Source organism: Hemitrygon akajei, chromosome 8 (genome assembly GCF_048418815.1).
Source record: "Hemitrygon akajei chromosome 8, sHemAka1.3, whole genome shotgun sequence".
Taxonomy (NCBI): Eukaryota; Metazoa; Chordata; class Chondrichthyes; order Myliobatiformes; family Dasyatidae; genus Hemitrygon; species Hemitrygon akajei.
Genome location: NC_133131.1, coordinates 120,360,010 through 120,383,103, shown reverse-complemented (window position 1 = coordinate 120,383,103; position 23,094 = coordinate 120,360,010). Strand labels below are relative to the sequence as shown.

The 23,094-nt window shown below is 43.8% G+C and overlaps 1 protein-coding gene across 4 annotated transcripts in view; it reads left to right on the top strand.

The window, feature by feature from the left end:
* Positions 1–23,094, top strand: part of ankib1a (ankyrin repeat and IBR domain containing 1a) — a 92,331-nt gene that overhangs the window by 36,679 nt on the left and 32,558 nt on the right. For all 4 annotated transcript variants that reach the window (XM_073054478.1, XM_073054479.1, XM_073054476.1 and 1 more), the window contains 4 exons: positions 6,643–6,851; positions 9,627–9,715; positions 11,724–11,868; positions 21,354–21,517. In XM_073054478.1, the coding sequence (XP_072910579.1) occupies positions 6,643–6,851; positions 9,627–9,715; positions 11,724–11,868; positions 21,354–21,517 (607 nt within the window). The remainder of the gene's footprint in view (positions 1–6,642; positions 6,852–9,626; positions 9,716–11,723; positions 11,869–21,353; positions 21,518–23,094) is intronic.

Genomic DNA, 23,094 nt, shown 5'->3' with positions numbered 1-23,094 from the left:
TATAAAGTTAATTTTTAATGCAGGAGCTCCCCAAGGTAAAGGTGCCCTGACTTGGGGAACTCCAATCATGCAAATTCTCCCATACTATATATACATGTATCCTTCCCTCCCCCCACTTCTGTGTCTTGTCACCCACTTATGTTATTTGTCTATTTTTGTGACTTAGATGAAGATCAAACCACATTTTATGAGTAATTAATGCAAAAAACCAGTTAATTCCAAAGGAGTCACCAACCTGAAGACCTTGGCCTCAATGCATTCTTGTGCAATTGGATCCTCAATTTTCTCACTTGCAGGCCCCTGTCAGTTCAGATTGGCAACAACATCTCTTCCGCAATCCCTATCAGCACAAGTGCACCACAAGACTGTGTTCTTGGCACCCTGCTCTATTCGCTTTATACTTATGACTGTGAGGCTAAGCATAGTGTCCAATACCATATTTAATTTGCTGATGATACTACTATCATTGGCCGAATCAAAGGTGGTGATGGATCAGCATAAAGGAAGAAGACTGAAAATCTGACTGAGTGGTATTGCAACAACAACCTCTCACTTAATGCCAGCAAGTCCAAGGAGCTGATTATTGACTTTTCAGGAAGAGAAAACTAGAGATCCATGAGCCAGTCCTCATGGGGGGATTAAATGTGGAGAAGATCAGCAATTTTAAATTCCTCAGTGTTATCATTTCAGAGGATCTGCCCTAGGTCCAGCACATAAGTGTAATTTAGACGAAAGCATGGCAGCGACTCTACTTCCTGCAAAAATTCGGTATTGTATCTAAGACGTTGACAAGCTTCTATAGTTATGTGGTGGATTGTATATTGACTGGCTGCATCACAGCTTGATATGGAAACACCAGTGTGCTTGAACAGAAAATTCCACAAAAAGTAGTGGATACAGCCCAGTCCATCATGGGTAATGCTCTCCCCACTGTTGAACACATTTACATGGAGCACTGTCGCAGGAAAACAGCATCCATCATCTAGGACCCCCACCATTCAGGCTATGCTCTCTTTTCACTGCTGCCATCAGGAAGAAATTACAGGAACTACAGAGCCCACACACCAGGTTCAGGAACAGTTATTACCTCTCAACCATTAGGGTCTTGAACCAGCAGGGATAACTTCACTTGCTCCATCACTGAAATGTTCTCACAACCTATGGACTTAAAGTACTCTTTATTTTATGTTCTCCATATCTATTGCTTATTAATTTATAATTTTCACTTTTGTATTTGGTCATTTTGTTGTCCTTTGCACATTGGTTGTTTGTCTGTTCTGTTGGGTGTGGTCTTTCATTGATTCTATTGTGTTTCTTGAATTTACTGTGTATGCCCACAAGAAAACAAATCTCAGGGTTGTATATATGTACTTTGATAATAAATTTACTGTGACCTTGAATTTTGAGGTGCCTGTCTAAATGTTCTTCAACCTATACCCTCATGTATTTGATAACTACCATGGGGAGAAAAAAACCTGACTACGCCTCTTGTAATTATAATTTAGTATGCCAATGGGAGAAGTTGCTTATGCTGAAAATGTATAAAAAGCAAGTTTGGTCACTGCTTAAGTATTTTGTAAAGATTTTAGGTTGTCATTTTATAGAAAGGATATGATAGGATATGTGATAGCATGTAAGATTGTCCATGATTTCAATAAAGCTGAGAATTCAAACTATGAGGAGAGGTTGCTTAAGCTAGGGCATATAAAAATAAGGGAGATTTAAATGACCTGAATAGCTTCAGTAGGGTGTACATTCTACCTTTCATAGAGAGGACATTAAAATTTAGAGAGTGTGGCGACCCACTTCCTAGCGCACTCGAACCGGCTCACAAATAGCCAGCGCGCAGGCACAAAGGCCAGGTCCGCAACAAAGGCAAGAAGCCTGCGGGGGTTTGTGAGTACGTGTCCCTTACAGCATCCGCGCCCAGGGAGGGCGGGATGAGGGAGGCTTTAAAGCAAGGCTGTGAAGTTCGAATAAAATCATCTTTAATTGCAGTTTACCGACTCCATGTCGTTATTTTAGCGCTGCGTGTAGCACACCGCTACAATTGGTGACCCCGGCGGTCCAAACGATTTTTGGACCGGAGATGACCGACGCCGCATCTGTTCATGCGGTTTCGTTGAAACTGCCTAGCTTCTGGACGCTGCGACCTCACCTCTGGTTCCAGCAAGCAGAAGCCCAATTCCACAGATAACCTGAGGCAGATAACCTCAGAGGACACACGTTACTACTACGTGGTGAGCTCCCTCGACCAGGACACAGCGGCCCAGGTTGCGGAGTTCGTACAGTCTCCCCCGGCGGACGGCAAGTACGTGGAATTCAAAGCCCTGCTACTAAGGACTTTCGGACTCTCACGGCGCGAGCGATCTGCCCGCTTACTGCACCTGGATGGCTTGGGAGACAGACCTCCATCGGCTTTAATGAATGAGATGTTGTCTTTGGCCGGCAGACACACACCCTGTCTCATGTTTGAGCAGGCATTCCTGGAGCAGCTGCCCGAGGACATACGCCTGCTGCTGTCCGACGCGGATTTCAGCGACCCCCGGAAGGTGGCAACCCGGGCGGACTTGCTGTGGAACGCCAAGAAGGTGAGTGGGGCGTCCATCACACAAACCAGTCCAGTCCGGCCGCAGAGCCCGCTAGCCCCAGAGGCAGGGGTGGGGAGCCCAACGAACACTGGTGTTTCTACCACCAGCAGTGGGGCGCAGAAGTCCGCCCTGCCAGTTCCCGGGAAACGCCAGGGCCAGCCACCGCTGATGGCTACGGCGGCTGGCCTCGGGATAGCCTCCTGTATGTGTGGGACAAGAGGTCGGGACGCCGTTTTTTAGTCGACACTGGTGCCGAGATCAGCATCTTACCTCCGACGAGTTACGACACCCACAACAGGGCACCGGGTCCCCCCCCCCCGAGGGCCGTGAACAGCAGCACGGTAAGGACCTACGGCACCCGTGCGGTGCAGCTGCAGTTCGGCTCCAGCCGGTTCACGTGGGACTTCACACTGGCCGCCGTAGCCCAACCGCTTCTGGGCGCGGATTTTTTCCGGGCTCACAGCCTGTTGGTCGACCTGCCGAGGCAGAGGCAGGTCCACGCCGAGACCTTTCAGACGTTCTCCCTGGGAGAAGCCCAGTTGCTAGCCCCACACCTCGTCTCCATCACGCTGTCCGACAACGACTTCACCAGAGTCCTGGCGGATTTCCCATCGGTTCTGGCACCGCAGTTCACGGCAGCCATGCCCCGACACGGTGTACAGCACCACATCCCTGCCCAGGGACCACCTCTCCACGCCCGTGCTCGGCAGCTTCCCCCAGACAAGCTCCGACTGGAGAAGGAGGAATTCAAGAGGATGGAGGAACTGGGGATCATATGGCGGTCCGACAGCCCATGGGCCTCCCCCCTGCACATGGTGCCCAAAGCGACAGGGGGCTGGAGACCGCACGGCGACTACCGCAGGCTGAACAAGGCTACCACACCGGACCGCTACCCTGTGCCGCACATTCAGGACTTTGCAGCAAACCTGCACGGCGCACGGATCTTCTCCAAGATAGACCTCGTCCGAGGATACCATCAAATCCCGATGCATCCGGACGACGTCCCCAAAACGGCTCTCATCACCCCGTTCGGCCTTTTCGAGTTCCTCCGCATGCCGTTCGGCCTGAAGAATGCCGCACAGACGTTCCAGCAGTTAATGGACGCGGTGGGACGCGACCTGGACTTTGCATTCATCTATTTGGACGACATCCTCATAGCCAGCAGCAGTCGTCAGGAGCATCTGTCCCACCTCCGTCAACTCTACGCCCGACTGAGTGAATACGGTCTAACAATCAACCCGGCCAAATGCCAGTTCGGGCTCGACACCATTGACTTCCTGGGCCACAAGATTACTAACGACGGGGCAACCCCTCTGCCCGCTAAGGTAGATGTGGTCCGCCATTTCCCCCGACCCACCACGATCAAAGGCCTTCAGGAGTTCGTAGGAATGGTGAATTTCTACCACCGCTTCCTCCCTTCAGCTGCCCGAATCATGCGCCCCCCGTTCGCCCTGCTGTCGGGTCCGGGCAAGGACATTACCTGGGACGAGGAGTCCGCCGCCGCTTTCATTCAAACGAAGGAAGCCTTGGCGAACGCCGTGATGCTAGTGCACCCCAGAATGGACGTCCCTACCGCCCTCACAGTGGGCGCATCCAACACGGCAGTCGGTGGGGTGCTGGAAAAACTCATTGAGGGGCGCTGGCAACCCCTGGCGTTTTTCAGCAAACACCTGCGGCCACCCGAGCTCAAATACAGTGCTTTCGACCGGCAACTGTTGGCGCTATACCTGGCAATCTGGCATTTCAGGTACTTCTTAGAAGGTAGGCCCTTCACCGCGTTCACGGACCGCCAGCCGCTTACCTTTACGTTCACGAATGTGTCCGATCCCTGGTCGTCCCGCCAGCAGCGCCATCTGTCCTACATCTCTGAATACACGACGAATGTCCAGCACGTCTCGGGTAAGGACAATGTCGTGGCGGACGCACTCTCTCGCCCTAACATTCATGCCCTTTCCCAAGGGGTAGACTTTGAGGCGCTGGCAGAGGCGCAGCAGGCAGACGAGGAGATCCAGAGTTACAGAACCTCAGTCTCCGGCTTGCAGCTCCAGGACCTCCCTGTAGGCCCAGGTGAGAGGACCCTACTCTGTGACGTCGCCACCGGCCAGCCACGTCCCGGCAAACTGGCGGCGGCGTGTTTTCGACTCCATTCATAACTTAGTGCACCCATCCATCAGGACAACTATCCAGATGATAGCCAACCGGTTTGTTTGGCACGGACTCCGCAAGCAGGTCAGTGAATGGGCCAGAATGTGCATGCACTGCCAGACGGCCAAGGTGCAGCGGCACACCAAAGCTCTGCCGCAGCAGTTCCACCCCACCCACCGGCGTTTCGACCACATTCATGTGGATATCGTGGGCCCCCTGCTAGTGTCGCGAGGAGTGCGGCACCTCCTGACTATCGTGGACCGGTTCACAAGATGGCCAGAGGCGATCCTGCTCACAGACACCACCTCCGAATCTTGCGCCCGGGCACTGATCACCACCTGGGTGTCCCGCTTTGGTCTACCGGCCCACATTACCTCCGACAGAGGCGCCCAGTTCACCTCCAGCCTGTGGTCAGCTATGGCCAGCCTTTTGGGGACACAGCTGCACCACACCACTGCCTACCACCCACAGTCGAACGGACTAGTGGAGCGTTTCCACCGTCACCTAAAGTCGGCTCTCATGGCCCGCCTGCGAGGAGCTAACTGGGCGGACGAGCTTCCCTGGGTCCTACTCGGCATCCGCACGGCGCCCAAAGACGATCTGCACGCCTCATCGGCCGAGTTGGTATACGGCGCACCCCTGGTCGTCCCCGGGGAGTTCATTCCAGCCCCAAGGGGGCAAGAGGAAGAACCCGCAGCAGTCCTGGGCAGACTACGCGAGAGGCTCGGTGACCTGGCCCCCATACCCACTTCGCAGCATGGGCAGAACCCGACCTGCGTACCCAAAGACCTGCAGAACTGTAAGTTTGTGTTTGTACGACGGGGCGGGCATTGGCCACCGCTGCAACGGCCCTACGAGGGGCCGTTCACGGTGCTCAGGAACAACGAGTCCACGTTCGTGCTGGACGTTGGGGGGAGAGAGGAGGTTTTCACGGTGGACCGACTCAAACCGGCCCACGTGGACCTGGCGCAACCGGTCGAGTTTCCGGCACCGCGGCGCAGAGGCCGACCTCCCAAACAGGGTCCGGCCCAGACTGTGGACATTGGGGGGTGTATCGCCGGTTCTGTGGGGGGGGGGGGGGGTTATGTGGCGACCCACTTCCTAGCGCACTTGAACCGGCTCACAAATAGCCAGCGCGTAGGCACAAAGGCCAGGTCCGCAACAAAGGGAAAAAGCCTGCGGGGGTTTGTGAGTACGTGTCCCTTACAGCATCCGCGCCCGGGGAGGGCGGGATGAGGGAGGCTTTAAAGCAAGGCTGTGAAGTTCGAATAAAATCATCTTTAATTGCAGTTTACCGACTCCGTGTCGTTATTTTAGCGCTGCGTGTAGCACACCACAACAAGAGGAAGTTAATAAAAATAGGGAGATCAAGGGGGAAGTATTGGCAGCAAGGAAAAAGAAATTTCGAAGTATTCTATAGGCATGTGAAGAGATAATTGTAAGAGTTGAGGTGGCAATCAGAAACTAAAAAGGAAATCTACTTGTGAAGGCAAGAGTGCATGGCTAAGGAAGTAAATAAGTCTTTTATAACTGTCTATCAAGGAAAGTACTGGATCTCAGCAAAGGGCAATGTAGTCACAACAGCATCTGTGGTGAGAATTAACAATTCAGTTAATATCTTTAATAATAATAATAATAATAATAAGATATTAGAAATAAAATTTTAAGTTGTAGAAAAGGAGAAAAGTTGGCAGACCTCAAAAGAATGTCTGAAACAATACAGACAAAGGGAGACTGTTCTTCTCTCTCTACGGATATTACCTAGTTAGCTAAGTATTTCGCACCTTCTGTTTTTATTTCATATTTCCACTACAGTTGTTTTTTTCCTTTTCAATTTCATTTTAATACCAGAATAGCACCATGAATTTCAGTGCAATAATGTAATTTATTTAATCTGTTTTCCTAGACTGGGATCGGGAAAAATTACTTGAAGCTTGGATGTTAAACCCTGAAGACTGTTGCCAACGGTCTGGTATTCAGATGCCAATTCCACCTCCAAGTGGTTATAATGCGTGGGACACTCTCCCCTCACCTCGAACACCTCGCACCACCCGTTCATCTGTCACCTCTCCCGATGACCTGAGCTTATCTCCAACTGATGAAGATGCCCCTGTGGTATGTTTAAAAATATGCTAATTATTTCATTAGCTCTGCAATTAGTCAGAATATTATATGGCATGCAAGACTGCCATATCGTCACATTATTTGCAATATCAGCAGTTTATGTATAATTTATTTTCATCTTGAATGAACACTATTGCCTTTAATTTAAATCAAGCCTATTTTCTATCTAAAAATCTCAAATTATCCTGCTAACCTTTACTAATTACACAAGCATTAGCATTTAGAACTTAATGTCTAAAGTTCCAAAGCACTTTGAGTTGAAGGTTTCTGGATAGGGATGAACTGCTGTTACGAACCCCATAACTGGGTATCTTACCAGCAAAGATAGGAGTATCCGTTGGAGTCTGGTGATACTATTTTTAACAGTATTTATTAGTAAAAATACACAAAAAATAATATCAATGCAAATATACAGATAATATACGTCATCAATACTAAACCTAAAAGTGTGGCTATAATAATAATCAGTAAGAAATAAGCTCTATCGTTGTCTAGGGGATAATGAATTGTCCGATGGAAATATAAAGTTCAGTTCCGTTCATGCAGGCTGCGGTAGTTGTTGGTCACTGTGTTGCAATTGTTGGAGAGAGAGGGAGAGTAACAGCTATTGACTTGCCAACTTTCCTTTACGATCTTGATCCGTCGATGCGTTGTTGTTGTGGCCATTCATGTATGACCCCTCCGTCCTTTAGCTAAACCGTTCTTCTGTGGCGGACTCATCACCCAGGCAAGGGTGGACACACACACAAACCCCCACCAGTCTCGTAGCGTCTCTCCTGGTGCGTCTGGGGGGTGTTCCCCAGACCTTACTTTTATCCCCACTCACGGGGTCTCAGGTGTCAATCAGGTTGGGATGATGCAACCCATCAAACCTGCCCCCTCTGGTTGCCCCCTGAGGGGTTTCAATGAATAGAACAGTACTCAATAAACAATCCTTCTCCACGAGACAATAGCAGTAATCTCTCTTTTGTCAATAGGAGACATTCCAACCTGTGGGCCTCTCTCTCATTAATTTACATGAGCTGTGATCAATAACAACTGCCTTTGGTGTTATCTCTCTCATTTCCTTGGTATCAGACCCGAAATAATAGCGATTTTGCGATTCTCAAAAGGGGGGGGGGGCGACTTTGCACCCTTCTGCCCATCAGAGTTGCTCCTCATTCGTAACACTGCATTCAGTAAAAGATAACAGGAAAATTATGTGATCCACATGACAATGCCCAAATATAATTGGATGTGGCATTGCTTGAAAGAATAGTGCTTGCATTTATGCAGCATGCTTAATGTAGAAAAATGTCCTAAGGTGCTTGTTGAGATCGATATCAAACAAGTTATCGCTGGCTTGCTGGAACGCAATGAACTAAAGATATATCAAAGAATACTTTTTAAAAAGTAGCTTAATGGAGAAAAGAGCGATTCCGTGAAAGAGAGGAGGATGTTTATAGAAGGAATCCCAGTGTTGATGGTCACAATGACTGAAAACCTGGCCACCATTAGAGTTGAACATTGTATTATGGCCATGGGGATAACAGAAATTTGCCGTTATAGAATTTGTAAATTACTAGCCATAAATTTAAGATATGGAATAAAATTGGCTCTCATGGAACTTGTGCGCAAAAAATATTTTAACTGACTTCTTGTTACATACACAGACGTGGTATGGACTATTGCAGTATGGCCCATTTTCTATGCAGCTTCCCTCTCTAGTGCATAATAGTGCAGACAAAATTGGGATTGATGAGCAGTCTAGAATTGAAGGAATACTGATGTCCTGAATGAGAAGTGGTAAGACATGGGACGGTCTGTTTGTAATGTCAGATCTTATACCATGTAGTGCACTTGTCTTATAGTGGCACAGAGAATAGCAGGAGTGTAGACGAGAACAGAGAACACTTAATATCGATTAAATGTAGATGAGAACAGAGTTTGGAATTTGGAAAATGTCTATTAAATGCATCAGTTAATAGCACAAAATATGTTTGGGTCATTCTTCATGTATATATAAATAAGTGTAAAATGCATAACCTAGCTTTCCATGTTTGCATAATTAAAAACACAAACAGTTTTGGAATTTTGGTTTTTAATTCTAACATTAGTATTTCAAAATTCGGATTTATGATAGTCAAGCAGTTAGAACAATCAAGCTGTCATGGTCACCTCACTACAGGAAGGATGTGGATACTACAGAGAGAGCGCAAAGGAGGTTTACAAGGATGTTGCCTGGATTGGAGGGCGTACCTTATGAGAAAAGGTTGAGTATATTTGGCCTTTTCTCCTTGAAGTGATGGAGGATGAGAGGTGACTTGATAGAGGTGTATAAGGGGATCAGGGGCATTGATTGTGTGGATAGCTAGAGGCTTTTTTCCAGGGCTCAAATGGCTAACACGAGGGGGCATAGTTTTAAGGTGCTTGGAAATAGGTACCGAGGGGATGTCGGAGTAAGTTTTTCTCAGAGTGAAAATGGAATGCACTGCCAGCAACAGTGGTGGAAGCGGATACAATAAGGATTTTTAAGAACCTCTTAGGTAGGTACATGGAGCTAAAAAAAATAGTGGGCTATGTGCCAGGGAATCTCTAGGCAGTCTTTAGAGTAGGTTACATGGTCGGCACAACATTGTGGGCTGAAGGGCCTGTAATGTGCTGTAAATTTCTATGTTCTATAAAGAAATTGGATTAAGGTTAACACCTGAAGAGTAATAAATTTATCTTGTTTCTGTCTTCTGAATGTTGTTTTTAAACAATTGCTTTTAATAACTCATTTTCCAGTGTGGGATATGCATGTGCAGCATTTCTGTATTTGAAGACCCAGTGGATGTCCCTTGTGATCATGAGTTCTGCAGAGGATGCTGGGAAGGGTGAGTCAGTATAATTCTTTAAATGATTTCAGTTTGGAGAAGTAGCAGTTAAAAGCTTCTTCATCCCCTCTCCTTTAAACCCTATTTACTACATTAAATATACTTTGGAGTTGAAAATATCTGCATCAATTCTACCAAATATATTTGTGGTGAACTACATATACCTGTCTGGACACACGCCCCCTGCTGACTGCTCCTGTGGCTCCTCCCACAGACCCCGGTATAAAGGCGATTGGAGGCACTGCTCCTCCCTCAGTCTCCAGGATGTTGTGTGGTGGGCTCTTGCTGCTTTCTTCCAGCTAATAAATGCCTATCTCGACTCACGTCTCCGAGAGTTATTGATGGTGCATCAATATTAAAGAAATATTTTTAAAGAGCAAACACGAGGGAATCTGCAGATGCTGGAAATTCAAACAACACACACAAAATGCTGGTGGAACACAGCAGGCCAGGCAGCATCTATAAGGAGAAGCACTGTTGACGTTTCGGGCCGAGACCTTCGTAGTCCTGACGAAGGGTCTTGGCCCGAAACGTCGACAGTGCTTCTCCTTATAGATGTTGCCTGGCCTGCTGTGTTCCACCAGCATTTTGTGTGTGTTGTAAAGAAATATTTTTGTCATGATGCTACTTGGTACCAAGTGTTAACAAATGATATTTATAGAATTAATGAATTGAGTTCTCAAAGCTCTGGGAATATTTGTAAACCACAGGCAATGGCAAATAACTTTGCAGGCAAAATCACTGGAAAAGATAATTGAAAGAGTATCAATGCAAGTTGTGGATTGCAGCCTGTAGATCATTAGGAACTACCTGTGATCATTGAAGGAATTTCTGAGGCAGGCTTGGGTCAATTCCCGGAAAATGACAAAAGTTCCAAATGATCATTACAAGTCGGAGTCAGAGAACCAGGGTAAATAGCATTTACTCTGTTGACAATAATTATTGTATGATTAACCTTCTCATATGTACAGTATGGTTGCAGTTTTCTACATTGAATGTAATAAATATCCTTAGGGGTTGTAACAAACAAAACTTTGTGCCAGACCACTGGATGATATTGTGATTGACTAAATGCTTGATCAAAGTCACTTTTCACAGATGTGCAAACTTGATAAATGTTTCCAGTTTGTACTGTGGACTGAATTGAAGTTTTCACTTTTACTAAACTTTGATTGTCCTAATTGCACATTGCTCATTACATTTTGGGTAATTAATCTTGATCAAACATCTTTGTATTATTGATGGACATTATGTTGTTTGTTTCATTTAAAATGTTTTGATGTTCATCCTTAATATGGTATATTCCATACATAAAAATAATGTCTTGACTCAATGTGTATTTTGAGGCTGTTCACAAAAGTCTTGTTGAGAAATGTTAATTTTTTTCTTTAACTTTTGCTGCTTTGGTGGTATGGTGAGCAGCAGTTAGTTCTGCTGCTGCTATACAGCAGTACAGACACAGGTTAGAACCTGGGAAATTGATGGTGTGTGTGGTGTGGGGGTGGGGGGGGAGAGAGAGATGAATTTGCAGGGTACAGAACAATAAGGGCATCAATAATATTGCTCTGCTGGGAATAAGCCTGGATCTATGTGCTCAAGAAAACTGGAATAGGCCACCAAGCTCCTTGAGTCTGTTCTGTCATTCAATATGACCATACTCAGTGCTTTTTGACTATGTGGTTTTGTTCTGATAGAAACAAGCATAGTCTTGATGTGTTATGTTGCCTGGTTCTGTGTCAAAATAAGCAAGTTGTAATGTGTGCTTCATGAATCTTCAGTCTAAGTTGCTAAGTTGCTTACCCTAGTCACACAGGTCTCAGATCCCCTGTAGAGATATTATGCTGAAATTGGTTGCTAATTACCACATTCTTGCAAAACTTCTTAGAAATGTGTAAGTGTAATAAATGGCTTGCAATGAGTACTAATGTAAGCCACTGAGGCTTTGTGGATTTAAGTTCAAGTGAACACGTTGTCACTTCCCTATTTATAGCAATTGTGCTTTCTGCAGGTTTTTGAATATCAAGATTCAAGAGGGAGAAGCCCACAATATAGTCTGCCCAGCCTTTGACTGTTTTCAACTGGTTCCTGTAGATATCATAGAAAACTTGGTTTCCAGAGAGATGGACAAACGCTATTTGCAGTTTGACATTAAGGTAGGTTTGGCAATTGCCTAACAACACAAGAATATATCTTGGCTATTTAATTCAGTATTAATATTGATGATTACATGTTACTTTTACAAACAGTGGGAGAATAGATTAAAGGTAGTAAAGTCAATGCTATTTTAAATGCATCTAAACTTAATTAAAAGGGTTGTTCATAACTGCAGTTCTGCATTTCTCTAACTTCATTATCTTTTTATGGTTTGGGTTAAAGGATGGAGAGCTGAGAACTGGTTACTTTCTACAACTAGGGGGCAATTACAGCTAGTTAGGTCAGGTCTAATGAAGCTCTATTGTTCCTAACTGATAAAATTTCAATAAGCTACATTAACTTTCTGTGTACACATTTTCTTTGTGATGATTTACTAACCATTGTCCACTCCTCCTACTGAAAGAATACTCTCTCTGGCAGTTCGGAATACAAGGCATTTAGTCAGAAATCAGATTGCAGGCTGTCTGATACCAGGGATACTTGATAGAACAGATCTAAGGGGTACATATTGGTGAAGAAAAAGCACTGAAGCTTCAAGGTAGTCGTCTGGCACATTTACATCACCAGCCAGCAAAATAGAAATACCTAGTTAATATATTTGGTGCCAATGCTGGCTGTTAATAATTTCCTTGTTTTTATTATAACAGAGTTGTTAGTCTATCAATAATAACTAGTTGGGGTTTGCGTTATCGGGTTTGTGTTCAAGCATCTCATTTATTTATCAAATGTACCTCGAAACAGTGTTTGTGTTAACAACCAACACATCTGAGAGTGTGTGTGGGGTCAGCTGTTGCCATACATTCCAACATAACATGCCCACAATGCTCAACAGAACAACTGAATGCAACAAGCAAAAGAACAACAACATTAAAACAAGCCCCTTCCCTCCCTCCCACCCATGTACCTACTAAGTCCTTTACCCCAAGAACCGGCCTCTAACCTCCATCAGACTTGACTCAGGCTTGAAGACATTGTTCCCCAACGGACTTTCAGAGACTCACAGACATGTAACTCTGCTCTGACCAATCAGACTCCTGAACTTCCAATATGACCCCGGGCTCAATCCTCAATGTCAATCCCTGGACACGATGATCACTGAACACTAGGCCTCAAAGTCCAGACTCGCTGATGACGGGACCCTGAACGCTACGCCTTGAACTCCAGTCTCACTGATTCATGAACCCGTGATCATTAAAGCTTGTTCCTTCTGCCTGCACGAACTCCAACTGCAGACCCACCTGGGAATGGGCTCTCGTTCACTCCCTGCTTTCAACATCAGACCATGGAGATCTTGCATCTCTGTTGTTGGCCTTAAATCACGGAGACTTAGTCCCCAGCCTGACCTCTAATTCCCCTATATCCCTGTCCCTAAAACATAACTTGACCTCCTCCTGCCTTCTCTGAACTCAAAATCATCCTTACAGAACTAAAAAAGCAGTAAAATAAACACAATTTAAAATGCATTTTTTTAAAAAAACTAAATGTTATGACTGTTTGTTATCTTCCATTTATATGAAATAACTCCCAGATAACAGGACTTAATCGCAAGACTATGACTACCTTCAAGAATGTTCCTAGCTGTCTGATTGACACAAATTGTGGAGGTGGGCTTCAGGCCGTCTGCTGAAGTATTTCTCCTGATTCTTGATGACCTGATTGAAGGCAATCGAATCCATTCTTGTATGAGAAATTTGAGCTGTGTTTTATTAAAATGTAATTATTTAACCAAAGCCAGTACTTTAAATCTTTTTGGCTTTTGATTTTACCAGAGGTTTGATTTAATAAGCGGCAAGTGTTGTAGTTGAATATTCTTCCTGTCCATAGAATCCTTTTTTTTTTGCAGGGAGAAGCATGTCCCTCTTGTTTTGCATCTTTTCTTATAAATAATAGAAAATCGATTTTTTTTTGGTCTCAAAACATTTTTAACAGTGTCAACAGGGCAAAAGAAGCTGGTACAAGAGCTAGGCTAATTTTTAAAATATAATTTTTCCTTCTCTCCAGGTTTCTTTGTTCCTGCCTAGTGGTACTGACCTTTGTTAGTGTTAGCTATTCAACAAAGTGGCTGTTCTTCCTCTGAGCTTAGATATACAGTATCAGGTTATTCAAACCAAGTGTGGTAAAAGCCTCCAAGAAGACCACAGTCTTGTCATAAGGTTGGGAAGCCTGTGTGCCTCAGTGACCCGGAGAGCTATGTTGGATGGAGTCAGGGCCTTGTACTTTGGCTCTTGGTAGGATCGCCAAACAGGTCAAAGGGTAGAGGCCAGGCTAAGAGTGGTCTACTGGTCCTCTGGGTTCGAGGATTCAGCTCAGATCTAACAACCCTGACTGGTCAAAACAAAATTATTGTGGAAACAGCAGTGAAGAATCCTATAGCTCCTGGTCAAAATTTCTGTTACTGTGAATAGTTAAGTGAGTAGAAGATGAACTGATCTCCAAAAGTCATAAAGTTAAAGATGAAACATTCTTTTCAACATTTTAAGCAAGATTAGTGTATTATTTTTGTTTTGTACAATTTTAGAGTGGAAAAAAAGGAAAGGAGCACCATGCAGAAGTTTGGACACCCCAAGAGATTTGAGCTCTCAGATAACTTTTACCAAGGTTTCAGACCTTAATTAGCTAGTTAGGGCTATGGCTTCTTCACAGTCATCATTAGGAAAGGCCAAGTGATGCAAATTTCAAAGCTTTATAAATACCCTGACTTCTCAAACCTTGTCCCAACAATCAGCAGCCTTGGGCTCCTCTAAGCAGCTGCTTAACATTCTGAAAATTAAAATAAATGATTCCCACAAAGCCGGAGAAGGCTATAGGAAGATAGCAAAGCGTTTTCAGGTAGCCGTTTCCTCAGTTCGTAATGTAATTAAGAAATGGCAGTTAACAGGAATGGTGGAGATTAAGTTGAGGTCTGGAAGACCAAGAAAGCTTTCCGAGAGAACTGCTCGTAAGATTGCTAGAAAGGCAAATCAAAACCCCCATTTGACTGCAAAAGACCTTCAGGAAGATTTAGCAGACTCTGGAGTGGTGGTGCACTGTTCTACTGTGCAGTGACACCTGCACAAGTATGACCTTCCTGGAAGAGTCAACAGAAGAAAACCTTTCCTGAGACCTCACCACAAAATTAAGCATCAGAAGTTTGCAAAGGAACATCTAAACAAGCCTGATGCATTTTAGAAACAAGTCCTGTGGACTGATGAAGTTAAAATAGAACTTTTTCGCCACAATGAGCAAAGGTATGTTTGGGGGAAAAAGGATGCAGAATTTCATGAAAAGAACACCTCTCCAACTGTTAAGCATGGGGGTGGATCGATCATGCTTTGGGCTTGTGTTGCAGCCAGTGGCACAGGGAACATTTCACTGGTAGAGGGAAGAATGAATTTAATTAAATACTAGCAAATTCTGGAAGCAAACATCACACCATCTGTAAAAAAGCTGAAGATGAAAAGAAGATGACTTCTACAACAGGATAATGATCCTAAAGACACCACAAAATCCACAATGGACTACCTCAAGAGGCACAAGCTGAAGGTTTGCCATGGCCCTCACAGTCCACCGACCTAAACATCATCGAAAACTGTGGATAGACCTCAAAAGAGCAGAGCAGTGCATGCAAGACAGCCCAAGAACCTCACAGAACTAGAAGCCTTTTGCAAGGAAGAATGGGTGAAAATCCCCCAAACAAGAATTGAAAGACTCTTAGCTGGCTACAGAGAGCATTTACAAGCTGTGATACTTGCCAAAGGGGGTGTTACTAAGTACTGACCATGCAGAGTACCCAAACTTTTGCTTCGGGCCCTTTTCCTTTTTTGTTATTTTGAAACTGTAAAAGATGGAAATAAAAAAAGTTATCTTGCTTAAAAATTAAAGAAATGGTTCATCTTTAACTTTATGCCTTTTGGAAATCAGGTCATCTTTTACTTGCTTAGCTATTCACAGTAACAGAAATTTTGACCAGGGGTGCCGAAACTTTTGCATGCCACTGTATGTGTGACAGAGATGGAGGATCTTCATTGCTGCCCCACGTGCCAGCGTCATAACGGGCAGTAAGTAAGTAATTGGTAAAAGGGATCACAGTTGATACATATTTTCTTCTCACTCAGTGTCAATGTCAGGTAAATGAGGTAAAAACTATACAGTTGTTAAGCATCCACCAGTGTTCACCTTGAGTTCACAGGCCAGGGTCAATGTAGGATTTTTTCAATTGTGAATTAAATGATAAAACTGATGTAAATGGGCATCAAGTGGAAAATACTCCAGTAGCTGGAAGATGATTATTGTTACTGGAACCAATCATTCAATTCTGGGTGTTCATTGGACAAAGCCATCTTCAGCTGTTACATTAATGTCCTTCTTTCAATGATACGGTCAGAAGAAGGGAAGTTCTCAAATTACTGCAGGATACACAATGCCATTTATAGGTCCTTAGATGTAAAGCAGGAAGAGCTAACTAATGATCTTTTACAGACTAATTGGCAGATAATATTTCTGTCACACCCAGTAATCATTGAGTATATTAAAAACAAAGTAAGTTGGGTGGTTGTATTAGCTAAAGAGATTGGTGAGAAAGGGAGAAAGTTGGAACAAGGTTCTGAATTTGAATAACATGCAAGATGAAAATTAGCTGTATTTGTCACATGTACGTTGCAGCGTACTGTGAGATGAGTCATTTGCATCAATGAACAAAACAGTCCAAAGATTGTACTGGGGGCAGCCCGCAAGTGATGCTATGCTTCTGGCACCATAATCGTATACCCACACCTCACTCGTCATAACTATATATACAACGATATAAAATGGCCGCCCTGATGACAAAAGCTAATTGCAAAACAATGCGATAATGAACAATCAGCAACAGCTGTGAACACAAGTAGTGAGATCTAGTAATTAGAAATAAAATAACAATCCATATCAGGAAAGACATAACACTCCCCACTTGATATCTGTAAAACATACCGCCAACTGAACCAGGATTTTCCCAAAATAAGAATTAAACATATTAGAGTCAATGCTCCTGATCAACTGAATACACAATCAAATGCTAAAGAATAATAAAACCATCAACTGAATTTGAAATACAGGAGTAACATTCTGTCCTTCAAAGGGGATCACTACCCAAACTTTGCAATAAGCCAATTAGTTTGTGTCAAATATACAACAGAGAATTCAAAACAAATCTAGAATCTGTACAAACTTTAAATATTCTCTTCGAGAGTTCATGTTTCAATAATTTTCCGAGAGTCTATTTTTCTAATTTCTTCCTAAGTAATTTCAGGACATTTCCTGAGTGTGCGTGTAAGTGAAGAAAAGCAGCTACTTGCTTGCTCGTGGTTGTTGTAGGGGGCTACAGAAGGTTAGCAGTGCCATCCAGCTGTCTAAGCCAGCTGGTGGCGTAGTGGCATCAGCGCTGGACTTGGGAGCGGAAGGTCCCGAGTTCGAATCCAGCCAGCTCCTGTGTGCACGCTTTCCATCCGTGCTGGGAGGAGCATTGAGCTAGCAACTCAACTTCATAAAAAAATAAATTGCCTTCTACAGAAACATCAACAGCAAAAAAATGCTCTCTATGCTCTCTCATGAGTTGAAAGGCAATTTCTTTCTTCCAGCTGTTTAAGCTGTCTTGATGGAACCCACCACCCTAAGAAAAGTAAGGCCTTCCATTGAAGGAGTTATTCTTTGTATGGACAAAGACAGATTCACCCATGCTTACTATGCTGCTTATCAAACTTCTTTGTTGCGAGGTCACGTCAGCTGGTGGAAACTCTTCTTGATGTGGATGCTGCTAAGGCAGGAGGTCATGAGACAGGTATCCGTTTCTAGAATACTACTTCTGAAGACGCTCGCAGGTGAAAGTTTATGTGCACTCCCTAGGTCGACGTCTGGAAAGACCCAACTCAGTGAGACCTATGTGCATTATGTTGCTCTAGTACCTGTGTCCCTTCCCGGCAGGAGCAGGATCTCAGCCTTTGGTTTAAGTGAAGGTGCCTTGCTAGCTAGGGACGTGAGGTGAGGGTGGTGAGTCGCTGCTTCCAGAGTAGGGATTTCCTTCCTGTTATCTGAAAGTTAGACATAATCAATGAGTGTGGGGAGAACTAAATGAGTTTTTTCATCAACAGATTCGACAATGAAGCCTCTTGCTCTGGGCCCAATCGTCTGTGACATACCTGCACATGTCTTAAGTGTGTAAGGTGAGGTGCCATTGGTTATGTTGAAGACATTGAAAAAGGATGATTTATTGCTCTGATCATCGATGACAGCATACATCCTGATCCTCTTCTGACAGTGGCCTTCTGGGCAGATCCTTGAACATGACTTTCTGGTGGAGTTTTCCCCACTGACCTCAGAACAGGAAGATGTAACTAGAGAGGAAGGAGATTATCTCCCTCCCTGCCATGCTGTAAGGAGGTACTTGTGTTGTTCTTCACAAACATGAAGGTAGGCCAACATGAAGAGCAGCAATGTATTGGTCGCTGTTGCATTCAGAGCACTGGATGACAGCATTACAGTCCTTCACCTGGTGGCTGGTTGAAGAACAGCAGCAGAAACCTGTGGAGTGCTTTTTAAGAAAGGCCCTTCTCCCTGAAGCCTCTATTTCTGGAGAGAGTGTAATTTCTGATGGAGAGGGCACTGTTTGTTGGACTCCTTCTGACATTTTAGAATCATGCTTTTGAACAGTATTGTCCACCTCAGTTTTGTGCACTATGACAGGGCCTTGAACAGGTTTCTCTGATTTAAGTGGTGCTGAGCTAGAGGTGATCATGATGAAGCTGGGGTTCTTCCTCATTTTTGCTTCAATCGAATGAAACTTGAAAAGAAGGAGAAGGGTTGGGAAGCTAACTCCCTTTTCCAGTTTGTATCTAGTCCCCTCCAACCTCCATTTCTCCTGCAGACTAAGGGGAGTTTCTCCAAGATAGGACAAATTCCTCGTGCAGTATTATAGTAAGACAAGCCACAGAAGTAACCTTAAGCTTTGGCTGCCTCCAACTCCAATAGCAGGTCTCCTGGCTCTTGCAGATGTTCGTACACCCTGCTGGAACTCTTGTTGAAGAAAGCAGTCTCCATTGCCTCTGTGGGTCTGTAGCACTCTTCCAGTATTTGCCAGACTAAACTGAGAGCAGCACTGGGGTGTTTGATGTGAACTGACCTTAATTTGCTTGCTTGCTCAGCAGACTTGGGTCCAAGCCACTTCACCAGCAGGTCAAGTTCTTCACTAGGGTTGGCGTTGGAGAATGTGGACTTCCAAACCCAGTAATTTTCTGGCTTATCGAATTTGAGTTGGCCGTCAGTAGGTCACAACGGGCTGGGAATCTCGCAAGATCTGACATGTCGTGATTAATTTGGGGTTCATTGTGTGTGTAGTGCACCTTAACAGGAGATTGAGTAGTGTCACCACCACATGAGGGAGGCGGTCTCTGGTCTGTGTAAAAGATGTCAAACTGCAAGATATTATCCCGTGGAAGAGGACCCCCTCTCTCCCCCCCCACCATTCAGTCATGATTAACTGGCGTAAGGCTTCAGTGTCTGCTGGTGGATGGGGATAGCATAAGCAGACTGGTTTGGATATACTTTGTAGTGCTCTCAGCTGAATGACATGGTGAGTTTGATCTAACATTGTCATCGTCAGCTAGCTGCTTCTTGTCACCTCAAAGGCTTCGGCCTCTGATAACGCTGCCTTCACCTCACTTCCTTTTCATGCTGTGGTGCCTCTAGTGTGGCTTTCAGGTGGGTTTCTCTACATTTAATTCAGCCTATCTCACTTTAATATCAAATTCTCTGTGCAAACAACACCTTGGCTAGCACTTCTTCGGCCCTTGCACAGGCTTCCAGCGCCACTAAACTTCCCACTGATCCGTGTGGCTGCCTCGATGATCCAGCTGATCACAGCGAGCACACTGACCTAGTTTCAAAGCTTCTCCTCTGCTGACATTGACCTGGTTTTGAGGCTTCTTTTCTCCATTGTGAACTTTTTAACTTTCTGTTGTGCAGGAGCTTGCAGAATCAATATCAAATCCACCACAGATGAAATCAGCATTGAGAGTATCTTTTTACTGTTCTGACCTCTAAAGCTAGACAGATAGATCACTTCAGTCCCGGCAAAGCTGTAGTTGAAGGTGGTTTTATTATTCATCAGTACGCAAGGAGCCAGTGTTAAAAGACAGTATTTGGCTTTCTAACGAAGGGCAGATTCAAATATTGATTGAAATTCCTTCGACTTCTAACTGCTAAATGAAATGTTCAAAGATATAAAATGGCTGCCCTGATGAGGAAAGCTAATTGCTTAACAACGTGATACTGAGCAATCAACAACAGCTATGAATGCACAGGTAAGCAGAGCAATCCAGTAATTAGAAATAAAATAACAATTTCAAATCTGGAAAGACATGACAGAGTTGCTGCTCTCAAACACTTTGCTGGTATATCAGTGCATGACATTTGGCTAGGAACGTAGCCACACGACGCTAGAATAAAAATAAATCATAGGAAAGTTCCATTAAGTGTGTCTATAAAATATTAACCAGAATAGATAGAATATTTATAAGTTGTAAGAAAATTAAGATGTATTTAAATGAGTTTCAAAGCTTCTAGATCAGGAAATGATAAAGGAAGAAGTTTATAAACTGTATAAGTGAGTCAGAAATTGATTGTAGTCAGTAAAGTTCTCTAAATTGGAAAAACTTGATTGCCATTTTCTGCACCAGCACTCTACAGTGTGGGGAATTATAAGATAATATAAATTATTTGAGAAACACATTAAATAACTTGCTGGGTGAGCTCCCCTATACCTGCCTTTCCCATCCAGTCATGAAGGCATGGATGACCTCAGCATAGTGTATAGTCTTAAAGTGAGCAACAATGCAGCTTTCCCACAGTTTTGGTCTGGGTTGACTGTGAGAAGGGTATTAAATTACAACTTTCGGAAATGAAAAAATTCCTCTGAACCATTCCTGAGATCTGAGAAAATCTCGCTCATACAAGGATACCAACAATGTCCAAATTCCAGCAGCTCGGATTCTTGCCCGTACAGGATTCACAAATTACCACCCAAAAAATTTGAGTTCTTGATTGTGTGTGCGTGTGTACATACATAGATGATGTGGCTTTGTGTTACAGAAAATCACAAGACTTTTTCTAGAACCATGTCCCATGTAAAACATAAAGTACACTGCAGATGCTGTGGTCAAATCAAGACGTACAAACAAGCTGGATGAACTCAGCAGGTTGGGCAGCATCCGTTGAAAGGCACAGTCGACGTTTCGGGCCGAGACCCTTCTTCAGTCCTGACGAAGGGTCTTGGTCCAAAACATTGACTGCACCTTTCAACAGATGCTGCCTGACCTGCTGAGTTTATCCAGCTTGTTTGTATGTCCCATGTAAAACATGTTGCCTGTGCTCATGTGATTAATTGAGACTGGTTCCATGAAATTTTTTTAAAATGCAATTCACTATTTTTGCTTTATCCCTAGTTGGTATGCTGATATTCTTTTTTTTTACATAGGCATTTGTGGAAAATAATCCAGTTATCAAATGGTGTCCTACCCCTGGCTGTGAGAGGGCAGTAAGACTAAGCTGTCAAAGATCAGGCTCTACAATGGACCAGTTGAATTTTCCTCTGCTTAGTGCACCTGCAGTAGATTGTGGAAAAGGACATCTCTTCTGTTGGTTAGTGCACAGAAATTGGCATTCCACTATGTCTCAGTAATGTGGATAATATTTTGTATTAATGTCTGAAATGTGGTTGAACTTACTTCTACTACTATGCCTGGCAGTGAATCCCAAACCCTGCTCACTGTTCATTTTAAGAGCAAAATTCTCATTTTGTAGTGCTTTGTTAGTCGCCTTCATTCTTTGTTCACTCATTCTTAACTGATTTGTTCATGGAAATAGCTTCTTGCTCAGGCACATTCTTATTGAATCACAGAGTGTGCCCCAAGGGACAAATTGGATAAGCCAATTCCTATTTCTTGCATCGTTCCGCTCTTAAATGTTCAGGATTAATAGTGAACATGGTTAATCAGTTACATGCCGTCCTTAAGAATAATGATGTGTTTGTGACAGAAATTTACATTATCTTTTAATCATTTCCCAATTTAAATTGTATCAAACCAAGTAGATGCTGTGGTTTCAATACAAGGAGAGGAACTTGTAGATGAACATCATTCCCATTTCCTCACTTCTTGGAGTCAGTAAACCTGCTTAATCACCTGGCATGTATAGCCTATTAGCTTGAAATTATTAAACAATTAGAGTAAGGTAAAAGTGTGCAAAATGCTGCTACATATTTTTTAACAATTGTATTTAATGAAAACTATCTTGTGCTTTCCCGGTGTATATATAATGAATAAAGTCCTCTCAGGCTTCCAAGTATCAATTTTAACCAATGTTTCAGTGACAAACTCTGCCATCTTTATCGAGGATGAAGCCTGGGTATGTCTGGTCAGTAGTATTTACATTCCTATTGTCTATCCCTCCTGATTGGTTAGTCCTCATCCAATTAGATTTCCACTGTTCCACCTTGTTTACAGGATTCCCAATATGTCGGCCAGACAGTACGCACGGTGGAATCATGCATCAAGGAGCACAAACATTCATTTGGATTACCTGGAGAAATCAGCTGTAGCAAAACATTACATTTGCAATGGCTATGGGATTGAGTTGGGCACAAAACTACTGTGCCTCACTAATGGGCTTTGGGACTGCCTGGTGAAGGAAAACTGGAGGAAAAGACTTTTAACAAAGACCAAGGTCTCGCTCTAAGTAAAAACTGGAATTCAATTGTAAGCAAGCTTGAACTGTGGAAACCTGATTAGATGAGGACTAAGAAATTAGGAGAGACAGACATTGAGGATATAAATACCACCAGATTTTCATGCCCAGGCATCATCTCTGAGAAGATGGCAGAGTTTGTCATCGATACATCTGTTTAAAATTGATACCTGTACCCAGCTGGAAGCCCAAGAATAGTTTATTCATTCTACTTAATGGTATAAGTTGTGTATACCTGGCTAATATACATTCAGCTGCTCTTTTCCTGAAACACTAGTCCTCCATACAATTGGCAATCTATATTTCAGTAATTCTACACTTTCATCAATTATCTGAAGGAGGGATGGACAAAATGACCTCTCAAAGACAAATCCTGTTTGTTCACATTGGTCTTTTAAATAAATATTTATTTTAAGCTATTCACAAAATTGTGCTGCCTAATATTCTGTCAAATAATTGTAAGGTAAATCTTC